The sequence below is a fragment of the Rhinolophus sinicus genome, chromosome 2 (genome assembly GCF_057876585.1).
Source record: "Rhinolophus sinicus isolate RSI-liver-muscle chromosome 2, RSI-T2T, whole genome shotgun sequence".
Taxonomy (NCBI): Eukaryota; Metazoa; Chordata; class Mammalia; order Chiroptera; family Rhinolophidae; genus Rhinolophus; species Rhinolophus sinicus.
This window is the reverse complement of record NC_142502.1, coordinates 35,701,244-35,723,456: the sequence shown is the minus strand read 5'-3', so window position 1 is coordinate 35,723,456 and position 22,213 is coordinate 35,701,244. Positions and strand designations below refer to the sequence as shown.

At 33.6% G+C, this 22,213-nt stretch overlaps 1 protein-coding gene across 14 annotated transcripts in view; it reads right to left on the bottom strand.

The window, feature by feature from the left end:
* Window positions 1-22,213, bottom strand: part of TRDN (triadin) — a 340,918-nt gene that overhangs the window by 31,618 nt on the left and 287,087 nt on the right. For 12 of the 14 annotated variants that reach the window (XM_088795483.1, XM_074333512.2, XM_088795479.1 and 9 more), the window contains 3 exons: window positions 7,613-7,639; window positions 7,101-7,130; window positions 232-279 (listed from right to left, as the gene is read on the bottom strand). In XM_088795483.1, the coding sequence (XP_088651609.1) occupies window positions 232-279; window positions 7,101-7,130; window positions 7,613-7,639 (105 nt within the window). The remainder of the gene's footprint in view (window positions 1-231; window positions 280-7,100; window positions 7,131-7,612; window positions 7,640-22,213) is intronic. The other 2 variants (XM_074333519.2, XM_074333527.2) reach the window with 2 other exon arrangements.

The window sequence follows — 22,213 nt, the reverse complement described above, 5'->3', positions numbered from 1 at the left end:
AGCTTAGGTCAATCACACTTTTAAAAACTAAAGTTATGTCATTCTAATTTTCCAGTGTTAATTTTTATTGAGTATATCTTTTAGTCATTTATAAGAATTCAGAATCTTAGAATATATGGCACTAAAAGTATGCAAACATCAGTGAAGATGTGTGTGTGCATGTGTGTGTGTGTGTGTACCCACATAACATAAAACTGATACATAGAAGAAAAATATGAAATATCTACTAACCTGTTTTTTCTGTTGTGGTAGCTTTTACCTGCTTGACAACTTTATCTTCTGTAATAGGAAAAAAATGTAGTCACAAGTAGAAATTTTAAATGTGTCGGTACAAAACAATGACATATTTCAACCTTGATATTTTACATTCACTTAGAAATAACACCAATATTGACATAAACACAGCTGTTTCCTTAATAAAATAGCAAGTGATGACTTCTATTCAAATTGGATGGAAGCACAAAGAAAACTTGTTCATCTGCAGATGTCCTTTGACGTTTTCTTTCTATAAGAGTTTTCCTAATTCAAATCATCCCCTAACCTGCCAAAACACACCCTATCCCTTGCCTTCACTATATTTCCCTGTATTTTTCTACACAGAGTATTGTTTTATAAAACATGTATCCCCTTTTCATTATTGAATTAGAATAGGAAGAAGACTTTTTTTATCTTTCTTGTGCAAGATACCTCCCTGGGAACCTAGGGTTAGCAGGGAAACCTAAGCTTTTTTTGTTTGTTTTTTTATGGTGTAAAGCTAGGGCAGGGCAAAAGTGGTATATATACAGAATGCTTTCTGTTCCCTATGTTTTTATCGACATAGTTAAAGATTTGAGTCAAGGAGATTATTATAATGATCCGATATAAAGTTAAAGTTTTCAAGTATTCAGCATGGGAGTCTATCAGCTGGTCAAACTTCCTAATGGAAAAGCTTTATTGGGAAACCAAATTTAAAGAGAATGAATGTTATTATTGAAATAAAAGAAAGGTGTAGCTAGAGGAGAACATATTTGCTGTATATTCAAAGACTAAAATCTCTCATTCTTTCTGTAATTTCACCTCAAAATGACTGACATCTGGAACAGTGAAGAAATAACAGGTTTTCATTATTCTTTAAATTAGGCGGTTCTAAAAATTGTTTCTAAGGTTCTGCTTATGTCGATATAGACAGCTATTCTCTATTCTCCAGCTCCGCTTTCTTTATTCCTAGGGTTTCTGCTGTTAATTTCTCATGTTTTTGAAAGCATAGGCAAATAAAATCAACCTGACTCAAATCCATTGTACACAGATTCTGTAAAGTAAAACTTTAAAAAATGTAAGCAAAAGGTTTCCTAAGATACGTTTAAAGAAAGTATGCTTTAACTTTTTTAAGATTCTGGACTAACCATATTCAAAACATTGGATAAATCATTTATCCTAGAATAAAGGAAAAAGTTCTACAGAATAGTTGAGGTTTGGGACTGCCTCAAAATTAAATTCTTATTAAATTAGTTTAAACGGAAACTTGAATAAAGTTGCTCATCTTAAATAAAAACCAATTATTAAGCTCACCTTGGTAAATTTTGTGTTTCTTTTTATTAGTGGAACACATTGGCTTACCTCGACTTTTTCCTAAATTTAAGACAAGGAATAAAAAGAAAGGAAGGAAGACAAAGACGGAATTAAAAAGAAAGGAGGAAAAGTAGAGAGAAATGTAGATGTGCTTTTTCTTGTTTTGGAGTCTAAAATGGTCACGTTTGAATGAGCCAATCTAAATTACAAATGTTTTCTAAGGCTGTCTTGCCCAAACAGAACAAAACAAAATAACATATAAAGCCCATTCATCTGAATGCTGGGGATGACTGTGCTAAACTAAGCCTCTGATGGGAAAGGAGGACTAGTTGTGTAGTAACATAGGACTGGTGAAGTCATCAGTACAAAAAACACTGTGAAGATGACAAAAATTGGAGATGTTCTAGAACCTGGATGGCTTAAGACAGGAATCCTAACTAAGAACTTTAGAATAGACTCTAAGCTCTTCATCCTGCTAAAACTAGAGAATTGAGAGATAATTTGATACTACAAATACTACCTACACAAAACCTAGTTTACATTGAGAAACAGTCTTTTCTTGTTTCACTATGTTTTCTTCTGAAAATAATAAAAATGAAATCTTTTCAGGTGTCTAGCTTTATAAATGAAGACACAGTGAATTCCTTCTGTGACTTAGGCCAATGTTCAGTAGAAAATAACATAGATTCACCAATTGTGCCCATGGAAAATAAACTATTCCAAAATTTTCATGTCATCGTAGTTTATATTAAAAAGTTTGGGTTGCATGAAAACAATATACCAAGAATTCTTATTTACATTTAAGCACCTGTAATATCCAAAAAGTAGGCTATAATGAAGTATCAATACTGAAACAGAAATTGCAAATTTATATTATTGAAAATATTTTAAAATTTTCTTGCGAAAATTCTATATAACATTATAGATAAAATTCACATATACACTGTGCATTTGAGTTTTTTTGGATGAAGCTAAAAATATTTATTTATAGAAATAAATAACAATCAATTAAATCACTATAAAACTACACTATTTAACAATAATAAATAAAAGTTTTAAATGATACAAGGCCTAACTAGAGGTTTTAAATGGTATTAGGTTTCTGGTGAAGAATAAAAATTGTAGGTGATATGCAAAGTATTTATGTCTAGTAATACACACTCATCTGCAGCAAATAAATATAAATAAATCATGAGATAATAGGCATCTATGAGCCTTGTTACATTAAAATATATTATTTATAAGAACAACTAAACTCAAGCTTATGATTAGTTGCTAGGTAAGATCTGGTGAGAATTAAAGGAATAATATAGTATTGTATATACATCTAGACTTCAATTCTTGAATTTGGTGATATTGAAGAATCCTGATAAGTAATTTTTATAATGAAGTAATTGTTTCCACAGAAACTAAGGGTTTTTGTCACTTGCCTCAGGTCAATAGCTAGTTGGTACCAGAGCTAAGATATCAGCACTAAATAGCAATACAAACTTGGAAAGTTTATCCTGACTTGAGGTCAATGTTTCCTCTTAATAAAATGATTGCTAGTCTGAGACAATCTCTTAGTGAGAGAACCCAGGATTTTGAGTAAATCAGACATAGGCAGAATCCTACCTCCTATATTTAACTTGAAAATCTTGGAAAAATAATTTAATTTCTGAAGCTGGTCTATTGGATTGTTTTTATAGATATTAAATATAACTAATAATTGTCATGTTTCATGTCTCTCATAGTGATATGATGAAACTAAAAATCTTATGTTATTCTTTAACTTATAGCAGATGCCAAATAATTATTAATTATATGTAATTATATATAATAATAATTCTTGTCCTCTTTTTCTTCTAATCTCAGTAAACTATGACTTTTATGACTTGTGTGCATTATCAGAAAGAAACTGACAAATTAAACATGATCACATTTGTTTTCAAAAACCCCCAGAAATGTCTCCTGAAAACTGGGGTGGGCTGAGGCCCACTTAGAGCCAAATAATGAGGATCTGGGTGGCTCTGTGTGAAATCTCCACTGGTGGGTGGTAAGCCTCTTTTAATTCTAAAATGAAGGTAATGTCAGCTCTATCAATTTAAGAATGAAAATATTGTTATTTGATTTTGTTTCCCTTTTAACTTGTCACTCTGAAGGGAAAACCCAAAGCAGAAAATTTAATATCTGAATAACAATTAACCAGAGCACAAATTCAGTTTTGGAAATTATTTTATTTTGTTTACCATCATTGAAAAGCAAAATTGTACTAAAAATTATTCCAGTTTCATGCTGGTTTGTCAATGCTGGACTATTAAACAGACAGTGGTTAGAATCATGCCACATGCTTGTCGGTCATTAAGTTGTTGCTACTGCTAATTGATTTCAACCTGAATTTTATGTTTTCCAAAGATGTTTGTTGTGTAGAAGAGTTCTGGCTTGAATTGTGTCCCACACAAAAAATATATCTTCAAGTCATAACCCCCAGTACACCACAATGTGACTGTAATGCAGGGACTCAGCTCCTGCTCCCCACATAAGAACGTAGGACATGGTGAGGCCAAAAAGAAACACCCACAGAGCCATAGATAGGGGAGTCATACCACTATATTCTCGCTGGCGGCTGGATGGGAGACACATGATCGGCAACCTGCCCTCCGCTTCTCTCTGCCAACCAAACCCCCAGCGTAGCCACGGCAGTTATATCAGTGGCTAATGGCTGACTGGTTACAGCTGATGGCCAACTAGTCACAGCTGATGGCCATCTACTACTGGAGCCAGCACCTTTCCACATGAGGCCCAGAGCCTGGAAACTGCTCTCTGGGGTCAAGTGCTCACTGAACCCACAGTGACCTTATTTGGAAATAGGATGGTTGCAGATGTGATTAGATAAGATAAGATGAGGTCATACTGGAGTAGGGTGGGTCCTTAATCCAATCTGACTGGTATCCTTATAAAAAGAGGAAAAGAGAAACAAGGGTAGAGACACACAGGAAGAAGATGACTATGTGATGATGGAAGCAGAGATTGGAGTGATGCTTCTACAAGCCAAGGGACACAAAGATTGCTGGCAAACACCTGAGGCTACAACAAGTAAGGAAAGGTTCTCCTACATAGGCTTCAAAGAGAGTGTGGCTCTGATGACATCCTAATTTTGGACTTGTAGCCTCTAGACCCATGAAAGAATAAATTTTTGTTGTTTTAACCTACCCATTTTGTGGTACTTTATTCCAGGCATCCTGGGAATGGTACTGGGAAGTGGGATGCTGCTGTAATAAATATCTATAAATGTGGAAGTGTCTTTGGAATTAGGTAATGGGTTGAGGATCGAAGATTTTTGAGGCACTTGATATAAAAAGACTACATGCCTTGAAAAGATGATTGGCAGAAATATTGACATTAAAGGCTATTCTGATGAGTATTCATAAAGAATTGAGGAGAGCTATAAAGAAAGCTTCTGTCATCTTAGAGAATACATGTGTCATCATGAACACAATGTTAGAAATAAGAATGTTAAATGTGTTTCTGCTGAGGTCTCAGAAGGAAATAAGGAGCATGTTACTATATACTAGATGAAGGGTGATTTTTGTTATGAAGGAGCAGAGGTGTTGGCTGAATTGTATTCTTCTATTGGGTGGAAGGTAGAACTTAACAAGTGAAAAACCATGAGTATTTAGCTGAGGAAGTTTCCAAGCAAAGTGTGAAAGATTCAGCCTGGTTTCTCCTTGCTGCTTATAATAAAATGGGAAAGGGGAAACAAATTGAAGAATGAACTGTTAAGCAAAAGGAACCAGCACATGGTTTAGATAGAGTGCCCTGGAGACTGGGTCAATGATATGGCTGGACAAATTTTGGTAAAGTGAGTAAAGAATAATTGTGTGACTCATAGATCCAATCCACCATCTCAGCAGAAGGCAGGATAGAGATGTGTTGATCCAGTAAAGATCTGTGGAGGGCCTTCTTGTCCAATGGCTTGGACACCCTTTAACTGAGTGCAAGACTGGTCATGCTTTTGAGAATATTATACAAATAGAAGCAATGCCAGCCTGGGAAAAAGGGACAGAGATGGGATACAATGAAGGAATAACACTGTCGATGGCAGAACCATGGATTCAAACTTGAGCTAATAGGACCTCCTCAGGTAGACAGGGCATGACTGCCACCTACATGGGTCAAGAGGGCAGAGCCACCACCCTATCAGGCCCAGAGGGCAAGAATTGAGCCAATGAGAATTTTCTCAGGATTTGAGATCTAATGGAATTTTCCCTGCTATGTTGTGGATTTGCTTGGAACGTGTGACCTCTTTTTTTTTTCTTTCCAATTTCTCCCTTTAGGAATGGCAATGTCTATCTTGTGGCTATCTCTCTATTTTATTTTGGAAGCAGTAATTTGTTTTCTGGTTTTATAGTTTCACAGAGGGAACTTTTCTGCAGGAAGAATTATACCCTCAGTTTCACCCATAATTGATTTACATAATGAGATTTGGGACTTTGAATTGATGAAAATTTGAATTTAGAGTTGATGTTAAACTGGATGAGACTTAAGGACTGTAGAATGGGGTGAATATGTTTTGCACCATACGAAGGACATGAATGGGGGGGATGCAGGATGCAGAAAGCAGACCTCTATGGATTGAATTGTGTTCTCCAAAAAGACATGCTGAAGTTCTAACCCCCACTAACTCAGAATGTCACCTTATTTGGAAATAGGGTCATTGTAGATGGAATTAGTTAAGAATTTGTCATATGGGAGTAGGGTAGGTCCTTAATCCAATATAACTGTTGTCCATATAAGAAGAGGAGAAAAGGTATGATGATAGAGACACAAAGAGATATGATGTCCATGTGACAACAGAGGCTGAAATTGGAGTGATGCTTGTATAATCCAAGGAACACCAAAGATTGCTGGCAAATACCAGAAGCCAGAAGATGCATGTATTGATTCTTCCCTACAGGTTTCAAGGGACACATGACCCTACTGACACCTCGAGTTTGGACGTCTAGCTTCCAGAACTATGAGATAATGAATCTCTGTGTTTCAGTCACTGAGTTTATGATATTTTATTACAGCAGCCTTACAATCCTAATACAGTTAGGGAACATGAACCAAAATTTTAAGGGTTTTGGGAATTTGATTGCTCTTTGTTCTTTTAAAAAAGATTCTGCGGACTACTACAGCCCTCAAAAATATTCAATCACTCAGGAGCCCCCAAAAAGGAGAAAAGTGAGAGCAGGTTTTTTTTTGACAATATTTATGTCCTATAATCAGCAAATATAATCAGCAAAAGTAGTGTTTTTGTAAAACTGAGCTCTATTAGTCAATTGTTTTTTTCTGAACCATATAAATTTCTGAGCAGTCTCACCTATATAAGTAGTTTGTTTTTTTTCCCCCTAGAAACACATAGTACAAAATATGTAGCATGTTTGCTTTATTTTAAAAAGGTGATGAAGGATAAAATTTTGGTATAATATTTACACTAGGACCCAACATTTGCAAAGATATACTCATATTATGCTATTCATTATAAATATGGAATTACAAGTATGAATCTATACATAAAATTCACATACCTGGCTTGTCTTCCTTTTTTACTTGTGGCTCTAAAAATATAGATAAATAATAATACTGTTGATTATATAAAGATATATTTCCCGTACTCATGCATATTTCATTTACATATTATTCATTGTTTTTTAATAAGCCATATTAATTTTCTTCTTATACTTGCAGAAAATTAATACAAACAGACAAATAATGGTTCCTCATTATCAATCACAATAGGAGTAATTTGGAGAAAAAAGTAACAATGTGAACTAAGATTTTTAATGAAAAGTTAATTGAAGGTACTCATTTGTACCTCCAGTGAATAAAGGATGAAGGAAAACTTTAGCATAGTAGGTTCTCAGAAATACATTTAGGAAATAGGTACATTGTCTACACAAAATAGTGAAGCTCTAACTTTAAGCAAAATACTCAACAATGGAATCATAGGATGATTAAAGCATGCATTTAAGATTTGTTTTATTTATTTATTTATTTATTTATTTATTTATTTATTTATTTATTTATACACACAACATACGTGGAGGCTTAGGCTTGACTTCCTTACCTAGACAAAGTTAAAAAAAAATATTAAAGACTTAGTCATTCAATTCTTATTTAATTGACATTGAATATGATAGAACATTATAAATTTGAATATCAAAATCAAACCATATAGAACCTACCGTGTTTCCCAGAAAATAAGACCTAACTGGACAATCAGCTCTAATGAGTCTTTTGGAGCAAAAATTAATATAAGACCTGGTCTTCTTTTACTATACTATAAGACTGGGTATATAATATAATATAATATAATATAATATAATATAATATAATATAATATAATATAATATAATATAATATAATATAATATAATATAATATAATATAATATAATATAATATATATAATACAAAGTCATATTAATTTTTGTTCTAAAAGACGCATTAGAGCTGATTGTCCAGCTAGGTCTTATTTTCAGGGAAACACGGAAGCTATTATTCTTTATTGAAATTCTACAAGATATATGATTAATGGCCATGCCAAGTTACTAATTGAAAAATTATTTTAAATAATAAAGCTAAGTTTAATTTTATTACACCATTAAACGTAATTTGTTCATGTGTGCAATGTTAACGTTTTAATCTAATATTAAGAAAGGACACATGGTTTTATTTGGAGACATTATTTTTAACCCTTCATTGCACAAGATGAAAGAATGTGAGACTATTATTTTCCATTAACATTATTAATATGCTATTTGTCCCAGTATAATATATTAAAAGTGACTGCTGCTGAATTTGAAGTTCCTTATGACTAGGAATATATCAAGTTTTCATGGCATGCTGGGACCCTAATGCAGAGGTTGGTAAATGCACTGTAAGAGATCAGATAGTATATATTTTTGAATTTGGGGTCATAATTATCTCTGTTGCAGCTATTGAACTTTATTGTTGTAGCACAGAAGCAGCCATTAACAGTAAGTCAATGAATGGGAATAGCTGTGTTCCTGTAAAACTTTGTTTACAGAAACTGGTTTCTAGTCTATAGGCCATTGTTTGCCAATCTCTGCCATATCTGTAGTCAGTTTTAATTTTATTTCTTTTCTTATCTCAACTAAGATTTTGACAGTAAAAATAAAAATTAAAAAAAAATCTTCCTTTGATTCTGTATTCTCTTAGAATGCCATCCAATACCCTTCCCTCACTGCTCAACTCAGTTTCTTAAGAATGTAAGCTTTATGTGCCCTTTTTCACTTCTTGAATCCCATTTAATCATCGATTCACTAATCTAGAACTTTCTAGATTATGTAATCTAGAAAGTTACATAATCTATTCCCACCATTCTATTCATCAGGCCACTCTGATCACCAATTCTCCCCTACTTTCCAAGACCAATGAACATATCTAACTATACTGATCGCTTTCTCCTTTCTAAATCTCTGTTCATTTGGCTTCTCATACAAATGCACATAAAAATTCTATTATAATAGAATAAATATTAATATTCCCTCTTTATTCTCAAAACTGTCCTGGCATCTTTTACTTCTAGTGGAATAGACCTGATTAATCTTCTCATTTGAAACTATAGAAAACAGACAATAGTACATAAAACAATGGTTGTAAAGATATGAACATCATACAACAAAGAATAGTGATCCTTAAATTATGGGTAACAAATGATGTGTGCCCCATTACTGTTCTACCTTAATGCCTTGAGAAAGTTACATGGAGAACAGACCTGAGTTGATTAGATGGAGCTAGGAACATGGAAAGGCCAAGACAACTAGAGAACATAAGTCAGAGTAACGTAAAGTAGAGAGCTGTACTAAGAAGAAAAAGAGAGATAAAGAAAGTCCTGGATAATTTTGGAAGAACTCCTTAAGTCTTCAGATGAACACTGACAAGTATATGCATGGTAGAAAACTGCCAGAGATCAGGGAAGGAAATAATGGAAAGAATACTATAGCTCTTTATAGTAGGTGTTGAAGTTAGGTAGTGTTAGTTCTCCAACTTTGTTATTTTTGTTCAGTATTGTGTTGGTTATTCTAGATTGTTCCCATTCCACATAAACTTTAGAATCAGTCAATATCCACAAAATCACTTGCAGGAATTTTGATGGGAATTTCATTGAATCTATAGGTCAATTTGAAGAACTGACATCTTAAGTAATATTGCATCTACAAAAATGGACTCTGTCTCCATTTATTTACATTTTTGATTTTTTTCATCTGAGTTTCGTTTTCTTTGCTTTTTATTTGGCTAATTTTTACTTAGGGCTCAGCTCAGCTACCTGTTTTTTAGAACAGGTAGCTCTTCCTTATCTGATGTTGGTTGGATTGATTTTCCCTTTATGTGACAACATTATTTTTTTGATCTCTTGATCATTATATTAATCACAATCTAGCATAAATATTAACTTAAGAGAAAGCTTCCTCTTCTAGACTGTGAGATATTTGTGAACAGAGAGCATTTGTATCCATCACTGAATCCAGAGAATTGCTACAATGCCTAATACATGGTCACATGGTAGGTACTCAATTATTGTTTGGTCATTCGATAAATAAATAAAATAATTGATGAAAACAAAAGAAAGTAAATAAATAAACAAATGGATCAACGAAAAATGAAGGTAGGAAAACATAGGAATTCAGGAATTACATTTGAATACAAAATGCATGTTAAAATTACTGCATACTATCTTTGACTTAGCAAAACAATTTGCCAGTCAGGCAAAGATAAAAAGTGCAATCAGTTATATAATTCTCAATGTTTTAATATATAAACAAATAAGTTGTTTAAGAGAAGCATAACAATTGCTGGTAATGATATCTGAGATGAAAATCTTTTATGGATTCCAGGGGAGGGGGAAAGACTGTATAATATAGTAAACAACATCGTGAACAATATTCCTACCCTAAATATGTAATAGTTTTCACAGAAATCCACCGACTGCTCTCAACATATACCAATGACACCATACCAAGTAAGTTCAATAAAAGAAATGTTACTTTGGGTCCAATCAATGTGGCACTTTATATAGTTATGTACTCTGTCTAAATGTAAGTATAAAATCAGTTATTGGAACTCTATACAGTGATATTTGGAGGATTGACCAATTGTGTTTCTTTTCCAGAATTTAATTAAATATATGGACATAATCCTAAGAAACAGGTACAACACACACACACACACACACACACACACAACACACAAACATACCAACACAAGTTGTGTGCAAATATAAGGGTGTTTAATTATGCTCTTGAAGCACAGTCTGGTTAAAAAAAATCGTGACTTAAATGTTCTACACATTTCTATCATTGAGTTGTGATAAATACTCGACAACTATGTATTTTCATGAAGCTTACTAATTCTAATATCTAGGTTTCAGAGTTGGTTCTTCACATGCCCTACCCCATAGTTACTTATTTCCAAATTCAATTTCAACTGTGGTCCCATAACAGCTCTCTAATTATTCTGCTGTTCTCTTTATATTCTGTGTTAATGGGTTTTTTATTGTGTTCTTCCAAAATATATGCTGAAGTCCTCACATTCAGTACTTTATAAATGTGAACTTATTTGGAAATAGGGTCTTTGCAAATAAATTAAGACAAGGTCATTAGTGTGGGCCCTACCCCAATGTGACTGGTGTCATTAAAAGAGGAGAAGAGACACAGAAATTGAATGTACAGAGGGAAAATTATGTAAGGAAACAAAGGGAGAACACCATGTGATGACAGAGGCAGAGATTGAATGATGCATTTACAATCCAAGGAACACCAAGGATTGCTGGCGATACAAGAAACTAAGAGCAAGACGTGGAACAGGTTATCTTCTAGAACCTTCAAAGAGAGCAGGGTCCTGCCCACACCTTGATTTTAGACTTTTGTATGTAAAACTGCGAGAAAATAAATGTTTATTGTTTGAAAGCACTCAGTTTGTGGCACTTATTACCACAGACAGACCTAGGAAATTAAAACACTATGCCAGTCCACCACTGCATGTCGCCATAATTACCAAGAACATTCAAATTGATCACGAAAACACATGCTTTCTCCCATCACTTTTCTTTCAACTCTGTAGCCAGAAAGATTTTCTAGAAAATATTGTCTAGTCATTCCACATATCACATCTCAGCCTAAAGCATGTACCTTCATTATTAACTCCAACTGCCTCTGCCTACTCAATGAGGTTATTGATGACATTAATTGCTACTTATCTCATCACCTTCTTCTCTCTGTTCACCATTTTATATTCTACATTCCAGCCATACTGAAGTATTATATTTGTAAAAACCAACATATGGTCTCTTTTGCCTTTGGGCTATCTTATATGTATAGAACATTCTTCCTCCTTCTTCAATTGGCTAAATCCCATTTGTTATTTAGATCTTCCCAGCCAAATAAACAGTTTTCTCTTAATCCCTCAGTTCACCTTTCATAGCCCCATAGTATTCTTTCCTTATCTTTACCTTAGAACTAAAAATACTTTCTTTAAATATCTGTTTGCTTTATTATCACCTTTAATATCTTGTAACTTCCATATAAGCAGGGATTGTGGTGTTTCCAACGCTTAGCATGGCTCCTGGCTTATCACAATTTATCAACAACATATGTGGACTGAATTAAACAAATCCCTACTATGCAAATAGTGTATGTTAGCAATTGAGTGCAAATTTGGACTAGAAGCTTTTCACTAGAATCTTGCTGGGGTATATGCCTCACTCTAAGGCCATGAGATCCTTGCTGTTGATAGGGCAGATGTTGAAGTTAGGAAGGACTGTTATTCAGCTCCAGTACATGGGTAAATTAATAACTAAGGAAACAAAGATTATATATATATATATATATATATATATATATATATATATATATATATATATCTTAGCAAGATACCTTAAACTTGAAAAATAAAGTAAGTGGATATATAAATTCCTAGTAAACAGAATTGTTAACTTTAAGTATATGTTGTTCTAATATTCTCTTCTAAGTTTAACTTGTTATTTTTAAATTATTGAGGTGGTTGCAGTGAAGGCTTTTAGTGGAATCCTGTTAAACATTGAATTGGATTTGAATAATAAATCTTAACTTATTCCTGCAACAATTAGGCAACTGTCTCAATTACCTCTGGCATTTAGTTCGAGTTCATGACCCTGGAACTATGTCACTTGCATTATTATCATTTGTTTTCTCTTTATTTTTACAGTGAGTAATAAGTATGTCTTACTGAACTGATATCAACTCACTACGCTCCAGGCAAAAAATACAAATAAAAACAAAGAAAAAAAGCAATACACCTCTCTGTGTTATGCCACTAGATATTTTATTTTTCTGATGTATCAAATTATTATTTGATCTGCTAATAAATTATTTCAGATACACTAATACATTATCTAATTTACTAATAAGTTATTTATACAGATTTTTTACTGTCAAAGTAACATTACATTTCAGATTTTATACACGTATCAACAGCCAGAGGTCTATGCTGAACATAGATCTACACAGCTAAGCCTGGTAATAATTTTGGTCCAGGAATTGTTAGAGTGGTGTCAAGAAAGGATTAAAATAATCTGCTTCATAACAAATTTCTTTCTAAAGTGATTAATTGTTTAACACTGATCATAGTGGAATAATTTCATTTAATAATCTTGGTGATCCGCATGCCCACAGATAGCTTTAACATGTTTTAAACATATATAAATATTTGTAAAATTACTATATTAATTTATTAATGAAGTAACCTTATCTGTTTACTGTATTTGTCTTAAACTTTCTAACTACCTCTACAAGATGACAGACACGTGCCAGAATCCAATCAAGAGTTCCTTAAAACATATTCATTATGAGGTTATTTTGACTTTGAAGTTTAACACTAGGAAAAGAAAATACAAAAGTAGAGTAGGAAACTGAACTTTCATGAAATGTACTCAAAAATTCATAATATGGTTCATTATATCACAGAATCTGCTTCATATTGCATCTAATGAACAAATCAGTTCCCTCCATAAAGATTTGTTATACTTTAATCTTGTCAAGACAATTCAGATGATTATCATAAATTTGAATTTTGTAAAATTCATAAGTGTCACATTATTTTAGGCATATAATGCATATAAAGACATTGGGAAAAATTTTACTTAGGTAATTTAATACAGAGTATCATTAGATAAATCTATTAAATTTTAACACAAGGTAAGAATCTGATACAGGAGCAGTAAGACCTTAAAGGATCCAGGGGATTTGTATAATTGAGGAGATTTTTAAATTGAAGGGATTTTGGAAATCATCTGAATGGTTCCTTATATTCCAAAATAAAGACAGCAGTCTTTACAAACCACCCAGGGTATGTATGTGTATTATGTCTTTAAATGTTTTCCCTCTGAAATGTTCTTGTCAGTTAAGGTCCTAAACTGAGGTTTCCCAGAGCAGCAGCAGCAGCAGCAGCTTCACCTGGGAAGTTGTTAGAAATGCAAATTCTTGGCCTTTACCCCACATCTACTGAATCAGAAACTTTGAGGGTGAGGTCTAGCAATTCTTTTTTTAACAGCTTTCTTAGGTACTTCTGATGACCACTTAAGTGTGAAAAATATTGTTCTAGAGGAATAAAATGAACATTTGCATGATACAGTGCGTGTAAAGCAGAGTTTGTAATGCCTTATTAACAATCAGTGGATAAAAAGCACATAAAGAGGAGTGCTAAGAGGTCCACAATAGTGACATTTTACCACTAAAATCTAAATATTCTTTTCCCCCAGTTTTACTGAGATATAACTACCATACGGCATATGTAAGTTTAAGGTGTACATCTTGAGATGATTTCATACATGTATATATTGCAAAATGATTACAATAAGGTTAGTTAACACATCCATTACCTCACATATGTAGCATTTCTTTGTACTGGTAACATTTAAGATCTACTCTCTTAGTAACTGAAGTATGCAGTACAGTTGTTTTTTTTAAACTCACCATTCAGCTCATAAGATCCCCAGAAAGTATTAATTTTATATCTGAGAGTTTGTACCCTTTGACCAATATCAACCCATTTTCCACACTTCCCAGCCCCTGGCAACCACCATTCTGTTTCTATTTCTATGAGCTTGGATTTTTCAGATTGCACATCTATGTGAGAACATGCAGAATTTGCTTTTCTCTTGTTTATTTCACTTAGAATAATACCTTCAAAGACCATCCATGTTGTCCTAAAAGCCAGTATTTCCTTCTTTCTCATGGGTTAATTATATCCCATTGTCTATACATACCACGTTTTTTGTCCACTCATCCACTGATGAACACTTAGGTTGTTTCAATATCTTGGTTCTTATGAATAATGCTAAAATGAACATGGATGTACAGATATCTTCACAAGATAGTGTTGTGAGGCAAGTCTAATGGTGATAACTCTCTCAATTTTTGCTTGGGAAAGTATCTCTCCTCATTTCTGAAAGATAACTTTGCTGGGTAAAGTATTCTTAGTTGGCACTTCTTATTTCAGCACTTTGAATATGTCATCTCAATGTCTTCTGGTCTGTGAGGTTTCTACTAAGAAATTCACTTACAGACTTACGGGGGTTCTCATATGTAAATTTTTTTCTCTTTCTGCTTTTAAAAATCTGTCTTTGACTTTAGACCATTTAATTATAATGTGCCTTGGGGAAGCTTGCTATGGAGTGAAACTTTGATATGGTCTATAAGCTTCATGAACTTGGATATCCAAATCTCTCCTCAGAATGGGATGTTCTCACTCATTACTACTTTATAAAAGTTTATTCCCCTTTCTCTCTTATCCTTCTGTATAATTTTTTTTTAAAAATAGTATTCCATAATTCACATAGGCTTTCTTTAATTTTTTCTTTTTCTTTTTGCTCCTCGGACTGGATGATTTCAAATGACCTATAATCTAATTCATTAATTCTTTCTTTTGCTTGGTCAAGTCTGTTAAAGTCTATCAAATTCTTCAGTTTAATCATCATATTCTTCAACTCTAGAATTTCTTTTTTTGTTAATGGTTCCTATTTCTTTGTTGAAATTATCATTTTTTATGCATAATTTTCCTAATTTTATTTAGATTTCTCTCTGTCTTCTCTTGTAGTTCACTCAATTTCTTTAAGAGGATTATTCTGAATTATTTGACAGTTCATAGATCTTCATTTCTTTAGGGTCAACCACTGAAGCTTAGTTTCCTATGGTGGTGTCATGATACCTATGTCTCTGTACTGGTGCCTGCATATTTGAGGAAATAAATACTCTGACAGTCTCCATAGACTGGCTTTGGCAGTCAAAGCCCTTCATCAGTCAACCTATCCAGAGATTCTGAGAGAGTTGTCTAGTGGTATCCATGGGTGGTTTGCTGCTGGCATCCCTGGGCAGGGAGATCTTGTGCCTGCATCAGGAGGTAAGTAGACCTAGTGTGGTCTGTGGGGGTGGATCTGGAGCCTGGGTTCACTAGAGCAAGTACTTAAGTCTGCAGTGATGAATCTGGAACTTGTCTCCATGTGAGTGGACCTGGATCCTCTGTCCACAGTGGTGAAACATGTGCTGGAGACCACTGGGGTGGGCTTGGCATCCAGGTCACAGGGGCCAGGCCATTACTGGGATAGTTTAGGAAGCTGGTTCCACAGGAGACAACCTAGAGGCTGGGGCTGCAGGGGGCAGCCAGATGTTAGGGTGGGCCAGTAGTCTGGGTCTGTAGGAGCCAGCCTACAGGCTTGAGTCTTGGGGGCCAGCCTAAAGGTTGGGTCTGCGGGAGCCACCCAATGCCAGGATGAGCCAATGGCCTGGGTTTGTGAGAGCTCTCCAGAATCCTCGTGACACAGAATCCACGTAGGGACTCAAGCATTGGCCTGGTTCTGGGACAGGTGAGCACTGGCATTTGTGGTGAAGTGAGGTACACACTTCACTCTCCTTCTCCCACAGGGATGGTGTCTCTTTCTGTGCTGGGATGCCTGGGCTTGGGTTGGGGTGATGGTGGTAATATGAATTATTACCTCAATGCATCTTTTCATATTTTGGTACCTTATCCAGGTAATTCTGATGAAACTTCACAGGTAAACGCATCTGCAGATATATGAATGAATGAATGAAGCATATGCATATGTCTGTCTATGCATGGTCTAAGTTCCCTGAGGTCCATATTTAGTCAGTAATAAGGACAAGTATAGATTGTTCGTTGGAGGAGACTTCTGCAAGGCAGTGGTTGTCATCTGGAAACTTGTCAGAAATGTAAATTCTCAGCCTTATTTCAGATCTCCACAGTTGGAAACTCTAGGAGTGGGCCCAGTCTTTCAGGTCTATCTAACACATATTGAATTTTGAGAACACTATTTAATAACCATGGCTACATTTGTTACCATTCGTAAAAAAAAAAAAAAAAAAAAAAAAAAGAGAAAAAATAACTATGGCTATTTTACAGCTAATTGTGTATGTTGTATTTCAGCAAATAAGGCATAGAGTCAGAAAGCTAGCTTTCAATTTACTGAGACAAATGGATAAAGCTAAAAATAGAATATGCTTGTGTTGATTATAGTGTATCAACTTTTCAATATAGATGACAGTAATATTCTCTTCAAATGTTTGGTATTGAGATATATAAAGGGTGTGATGTGAAATCAAATTCATATAACACAATAATTTCTTTCTTTCTACAAAGGAAACCAAATCATTGTAATTTTGATCTTTTCATAGATGTAGTAATTGTCTGTAGATCATGGAATATGTTTCAAATAGTAAGTAGAAATATAACAATGATGTATATCCATACATATATCCAAACATATATATATATATATATATATATATATATATATATATACACATACATATATATATGTATTTACTTATAGGGATTACAGTTTTTCTATGTTTTTGTTATAGCTTTTATATTTTTTTGTATTTGCTTAAAATTTCTTGAATTGTATTAAAAAACAAACTGTTAATACCATATTTTCTATTTCTATCCCTACAATTCATAGCCTTTTAAACATGGTCATATCTGATGAATAAAAAAGGAAGTAAAAACAAAAAGAAATTAAGAGTAAAAACTTCTAAAATATAATGATAAAAATAATAGTTTAAAATTGTGTATATAAAATAATATCCTGTATATATCTATCTATATCTATCTATCTATCTATCTATCTATCTATCTATCTATCTATCTATCTATCTATCTATCTATCTGCCTATCTATCTATATAGAAAGAAAATTGCAAAATACAAGAAAAATTTGACCTACTATAATCAGAAGTTATTTATTACGTAGTATGTGAGGACAAGCAATAGATAAGAGATCTTGGTTGGGTCTGGTTCTTACTTGAACATTCATTTGCTGTGGAACCTGGACATAGCCATTAAACTTGCTTGATTCTTCTTTTCCAAAAAGAAAAGAAATGGAGGAAGTTAGATAATTTCTAAGATCTTGCCCAGGTCTAAAATTATATAATTTGTGTCAAATATTAATTTAAACCTAAATAATAAATAATTTATTAGGGAGACACAAGTTTAGATAAAAATCAACCTCAAATATTGCAGCATTAATTCTTTTTGGCTTTATTGCTCTTTAGTAAGTCTCTTTACTCAACTCCAGATAGATTTTCTGTTGTGGAAGCATATTTAAGTCTAAGGGCAGATTAACAAATCTTGTTCTTAAGACCAGTGAGTCTGTTCCAAATATAATATATCTATTTATACAGCTATTTAGTAAGGAGCGGATGTTAGGTCTACTGTAGATATATATCTTAGCCAGAAAGAACTATCTAACAGGCACTCTACCTTTTAAATCAACTTGAAGATTAAAAACTAAACTTTGTATCATGTATACTGAAGCAAGCCATTTGGAGGAAGAAAGAAAATATCATAAAGAGTTTTATGGGATGCTTGAATCAGATCAGAAATATTATTATATTTTACTAAATGCCATTATTACTCAGCTACATGTTTATGCATTTTTCTAATCTTTTAGTTATCAAAATTAAATTCAATTACCTATTAATTGAAACTTAATTCTTATGGACAAATATAATTTTGGTCACAGTCATAAAAATTAGATTTGGCTAAAATGCCATGCTAGGAGCATCTCCTTCAAAGGGCATAGAAAAGGATATCAATTTCAGATATCACATATATCCTTTGAAAAAACGGGGAAAACATAATATAAAAGGATACATGAGTTTATCTCATCATTGACCCTTGTATCTAACTTCATAAAGAAAAATAAATAAATACCCTACAAGAAATTCAAACTTAATCTAAAATTGAACTCATGAACTATCATTCTCTCCTCCAAACACATTCCCTATATTGGTAAATAATATCACAGTCTGCCTACAATTCTAAACAGGTGGCTGGAAGTCATTTAAAAGTATTCTCCATGCTTTGCTGTCCCTATTCAATTGTTCACAGAGTCCTGTTGATTATATGTCCTAAATATATCTTGAGTGTACATCCAGTTGCCCACTTGTATTTCATTTTCCTCCTCAGTTTCTGCCTACATTATAGCCTCAAGTATATAATTTTTATTCCCCTATTTCCTCTCACTTGACATCTTTTTCCTGTTCTTACAACTCTTTACCATACCATGCTCATTTACTGGGTAGTAGACACACAATGCAATAAGTAGATGATGTATTATAGAATTGTACTTTTGAAACCTATATAATTTTACTAACCAATTTCACCCCAATAAATTTAATGGAAAACAAGGGGGGTGGATCAGCTCAACTGTTGTCTCCTCTGGAAGCCTTTCCTGAGAATCTTCCAGCCTCTACTCTCAGCTTCCTATGTAAGCCATTATCCCTGTACATTGTAATTATTTGCAATACTTTGTAATTATTTACTCATTTGTCTTCTCTACATAAGTTCTGAATTTCACTAGGCATGGACTGTAACAGTCATCTTAGTATTCTAATCATTGTTCATTGTCTCACACATAGACAACAATAATTGTCTTTAATGAAAAAGTGGAAACTCTATATACATGGAGGGTTCCTTTATTGAGTCATGCATACACTAAACACACTTCCACTAACTACTCATCAAAGATGCTGCTAATATATTTAAGAAGGGGTTGCAAAAAAGAGTTATTTTAGCTCTGTGGCCCTTCATTCAAACAGATCGACAGAAATCTTCCTTTTTTTCCTCTACATAGGAGGATTTTGAAAATTGTGTTGTGTTCACCTTGCTTTGATGTATGTAAAATAAAACATGCCTAAGTTTGTATATGGGATTTCTCATTAATATTGGTATGTTTATTTCATCAAAGAAAGGGAGAAAATTATACCATGTTTAAGTATGACTATTAAAAAGTTTTGGTCAAGAATATAAAATTCATTGAACATCATTTTCAATTGATTAGCACCGCCTGAAACAGTATATCTTAATTATTAAGATATACTAAACTATAGTACCCTAAACATCTCTCCATCGCATTGTGATCCTCTAAATGGGCAAAGAAATGAGGCAATAAAAAATGAGCCCTACTATAATATAAGCCCAATTAAAGTTTAAGGCATTGGTTAGGGCATGGAGTGAAGAGGGAGAGTTTTTGAGGAGAAGAGCAAGGTAAAATGTTTGAACCTTGATGAGCTTGTCCAAAGTGGCAGTACAGATGCCCCCAACTCTACCTCTTTTTCTGCCATGTTTGTTTTTGGCCACATCAATCTCAATTCCTGAGCTTGAGAGTGTTTTGTTCTGAAACCAGGGATATGAAAATAGAAGAGATGGTAGTTAATATTTTTCTTTTCTACTACATCCAAATAAATGGTCACATTTTCCTTTCTTAAGCTGTTTCATGTTATTAAGAGCTAAAGTTGAATAGCATATGAAAGAAAAGGGAAGATTTCTCATGTTTGTCCAAAAGAGGCATTTGAAACACTTCCCTGTGGAATATGACTTAATTTTTAAATACCAACCCTCTTTTAAGCATCACAAATGTGAAAGACTTCATCACAGGCTTGTAAAATATTTCCATATATTAATATAAATATCATTGTGTTGATCCACTAAGTCGAAAAAGAAAAATGAATACTTGAGCTAAGAGCATTATTTTAAAAACTGGATGATCTACTGAGTGTTTCCAATAACATAAGAGCATGTTTAGTCATAAGAGCCAGAAAAAAATGGAGATTGAAAATAGATTCAAACAACTAGTGAAACTAGCATATTTTAGAATAGCAAAGAAGATATAAAGTAGTAATATGTAAACATGGGAAAACTAGTTTCTTGTAAATTTTGGAATATTCTATTCGGTTAACTCACAAATTAGCCTGCAAACAGAAACCTCTAAACCAGTTGACCTCTTCACAGGCAAGTGTCTTAAAAGCTTCTGAGTTTTTCTTATTTTAGAAAAGCCAGACCATCAACTTCCTCTGTGGCAAATAATAAAGCCTTCTCTAGTGCATTGCTTTTGCCACCCGAAAGATCTCAATTCAAATCTCATTACTACCACCTTTCTCAATTAGTTTTTAAATAGAGTTACAATTAGGAAGGGGGATTTTCAATGAAAATTGTATTAAAAAGTGTGGGGAGCCATGGTTTCTTGCAACCCTGAACCTTGCAGACTGGCTCGGTTTCTGCCCCCATAACATTGTCTCTGCCTTATCTGAGAGGCGCCTAACGGCTGCTGAGGAATGTGGTGGAAACGGCCAGTTCCCGGACACAGAAGACTAAGGGCTTTCTGGACAATTGGTAGGTTCTGTCTCCTTGAGATATTTACTTTTGTGAGTTTCAGTGACCTTGTATCTTCTATGTCAAAGTAAAAGATTTACTTTCGCTGAGATAATGCATATCTTCTTTGTTTAACTGCACGTACTCAAACTGTATATATTGGTTAGAGATAATAAACTCAGGGCTTCAGCATGACTGAAGACCGGCCCCATTAGCATTTGTGTGTGTCTTTTATTTCATTCCCATTCCCCCATTCAGGTACTGATCAACTCGTGGCGGCTGGCCCGTCACAAAAAAGGCACAAAAGACCATTTTTGTTTGATTCCCATAAACTACAGAAGGAAGAAAATCATTCTGAGGAAAGCATGAAAACTAAAAATTATGACTTTTCAGAGTCTGAAATAGATCCTTTAAAGAAATAGTAAGATGAACTATCTATATATTGGCTAATAATACTTTGTTTACACTAATGCATGCGTAGAGTTTAGTAATTTTAAATGAAGCTATCCTTCTTCTTCTTTTTTTCTCTTAATGAAGAGGAATTTCCTAGAATCTCCAGAGCCTATATCTCTATTTTCAACCAGCTGAGAAAAATTGTACCTGTCATAGACTGATTCAAAAGCTACTAATGGGACTGGATGTGATTGACTGATTGAATGGGCTAAGAAATATTTCATTTCTCAATCTCTGAAAAATTTTCAAGACTACAGTACTGAAGTCACCATTAGAAATATAAAAGAGAAGATTTTAGTACAGAAGGGGTTAACATTCAAAAGTTCAGAATAAAAACGGTTATATCTTTTTTCCCACAAAATAAAATTTGTTTCCATTTTCATAAGCCAAATTGCCAATGTGGGTCTCTTTCAGATTGTAAAGACTGCACAATATTTTAATTCTGTGAAGTTGTTATTTCATATACTAACTAGTATCCTTTATACCTAACATGTTAAATATGTATTTTGTGCCCAGAACCATG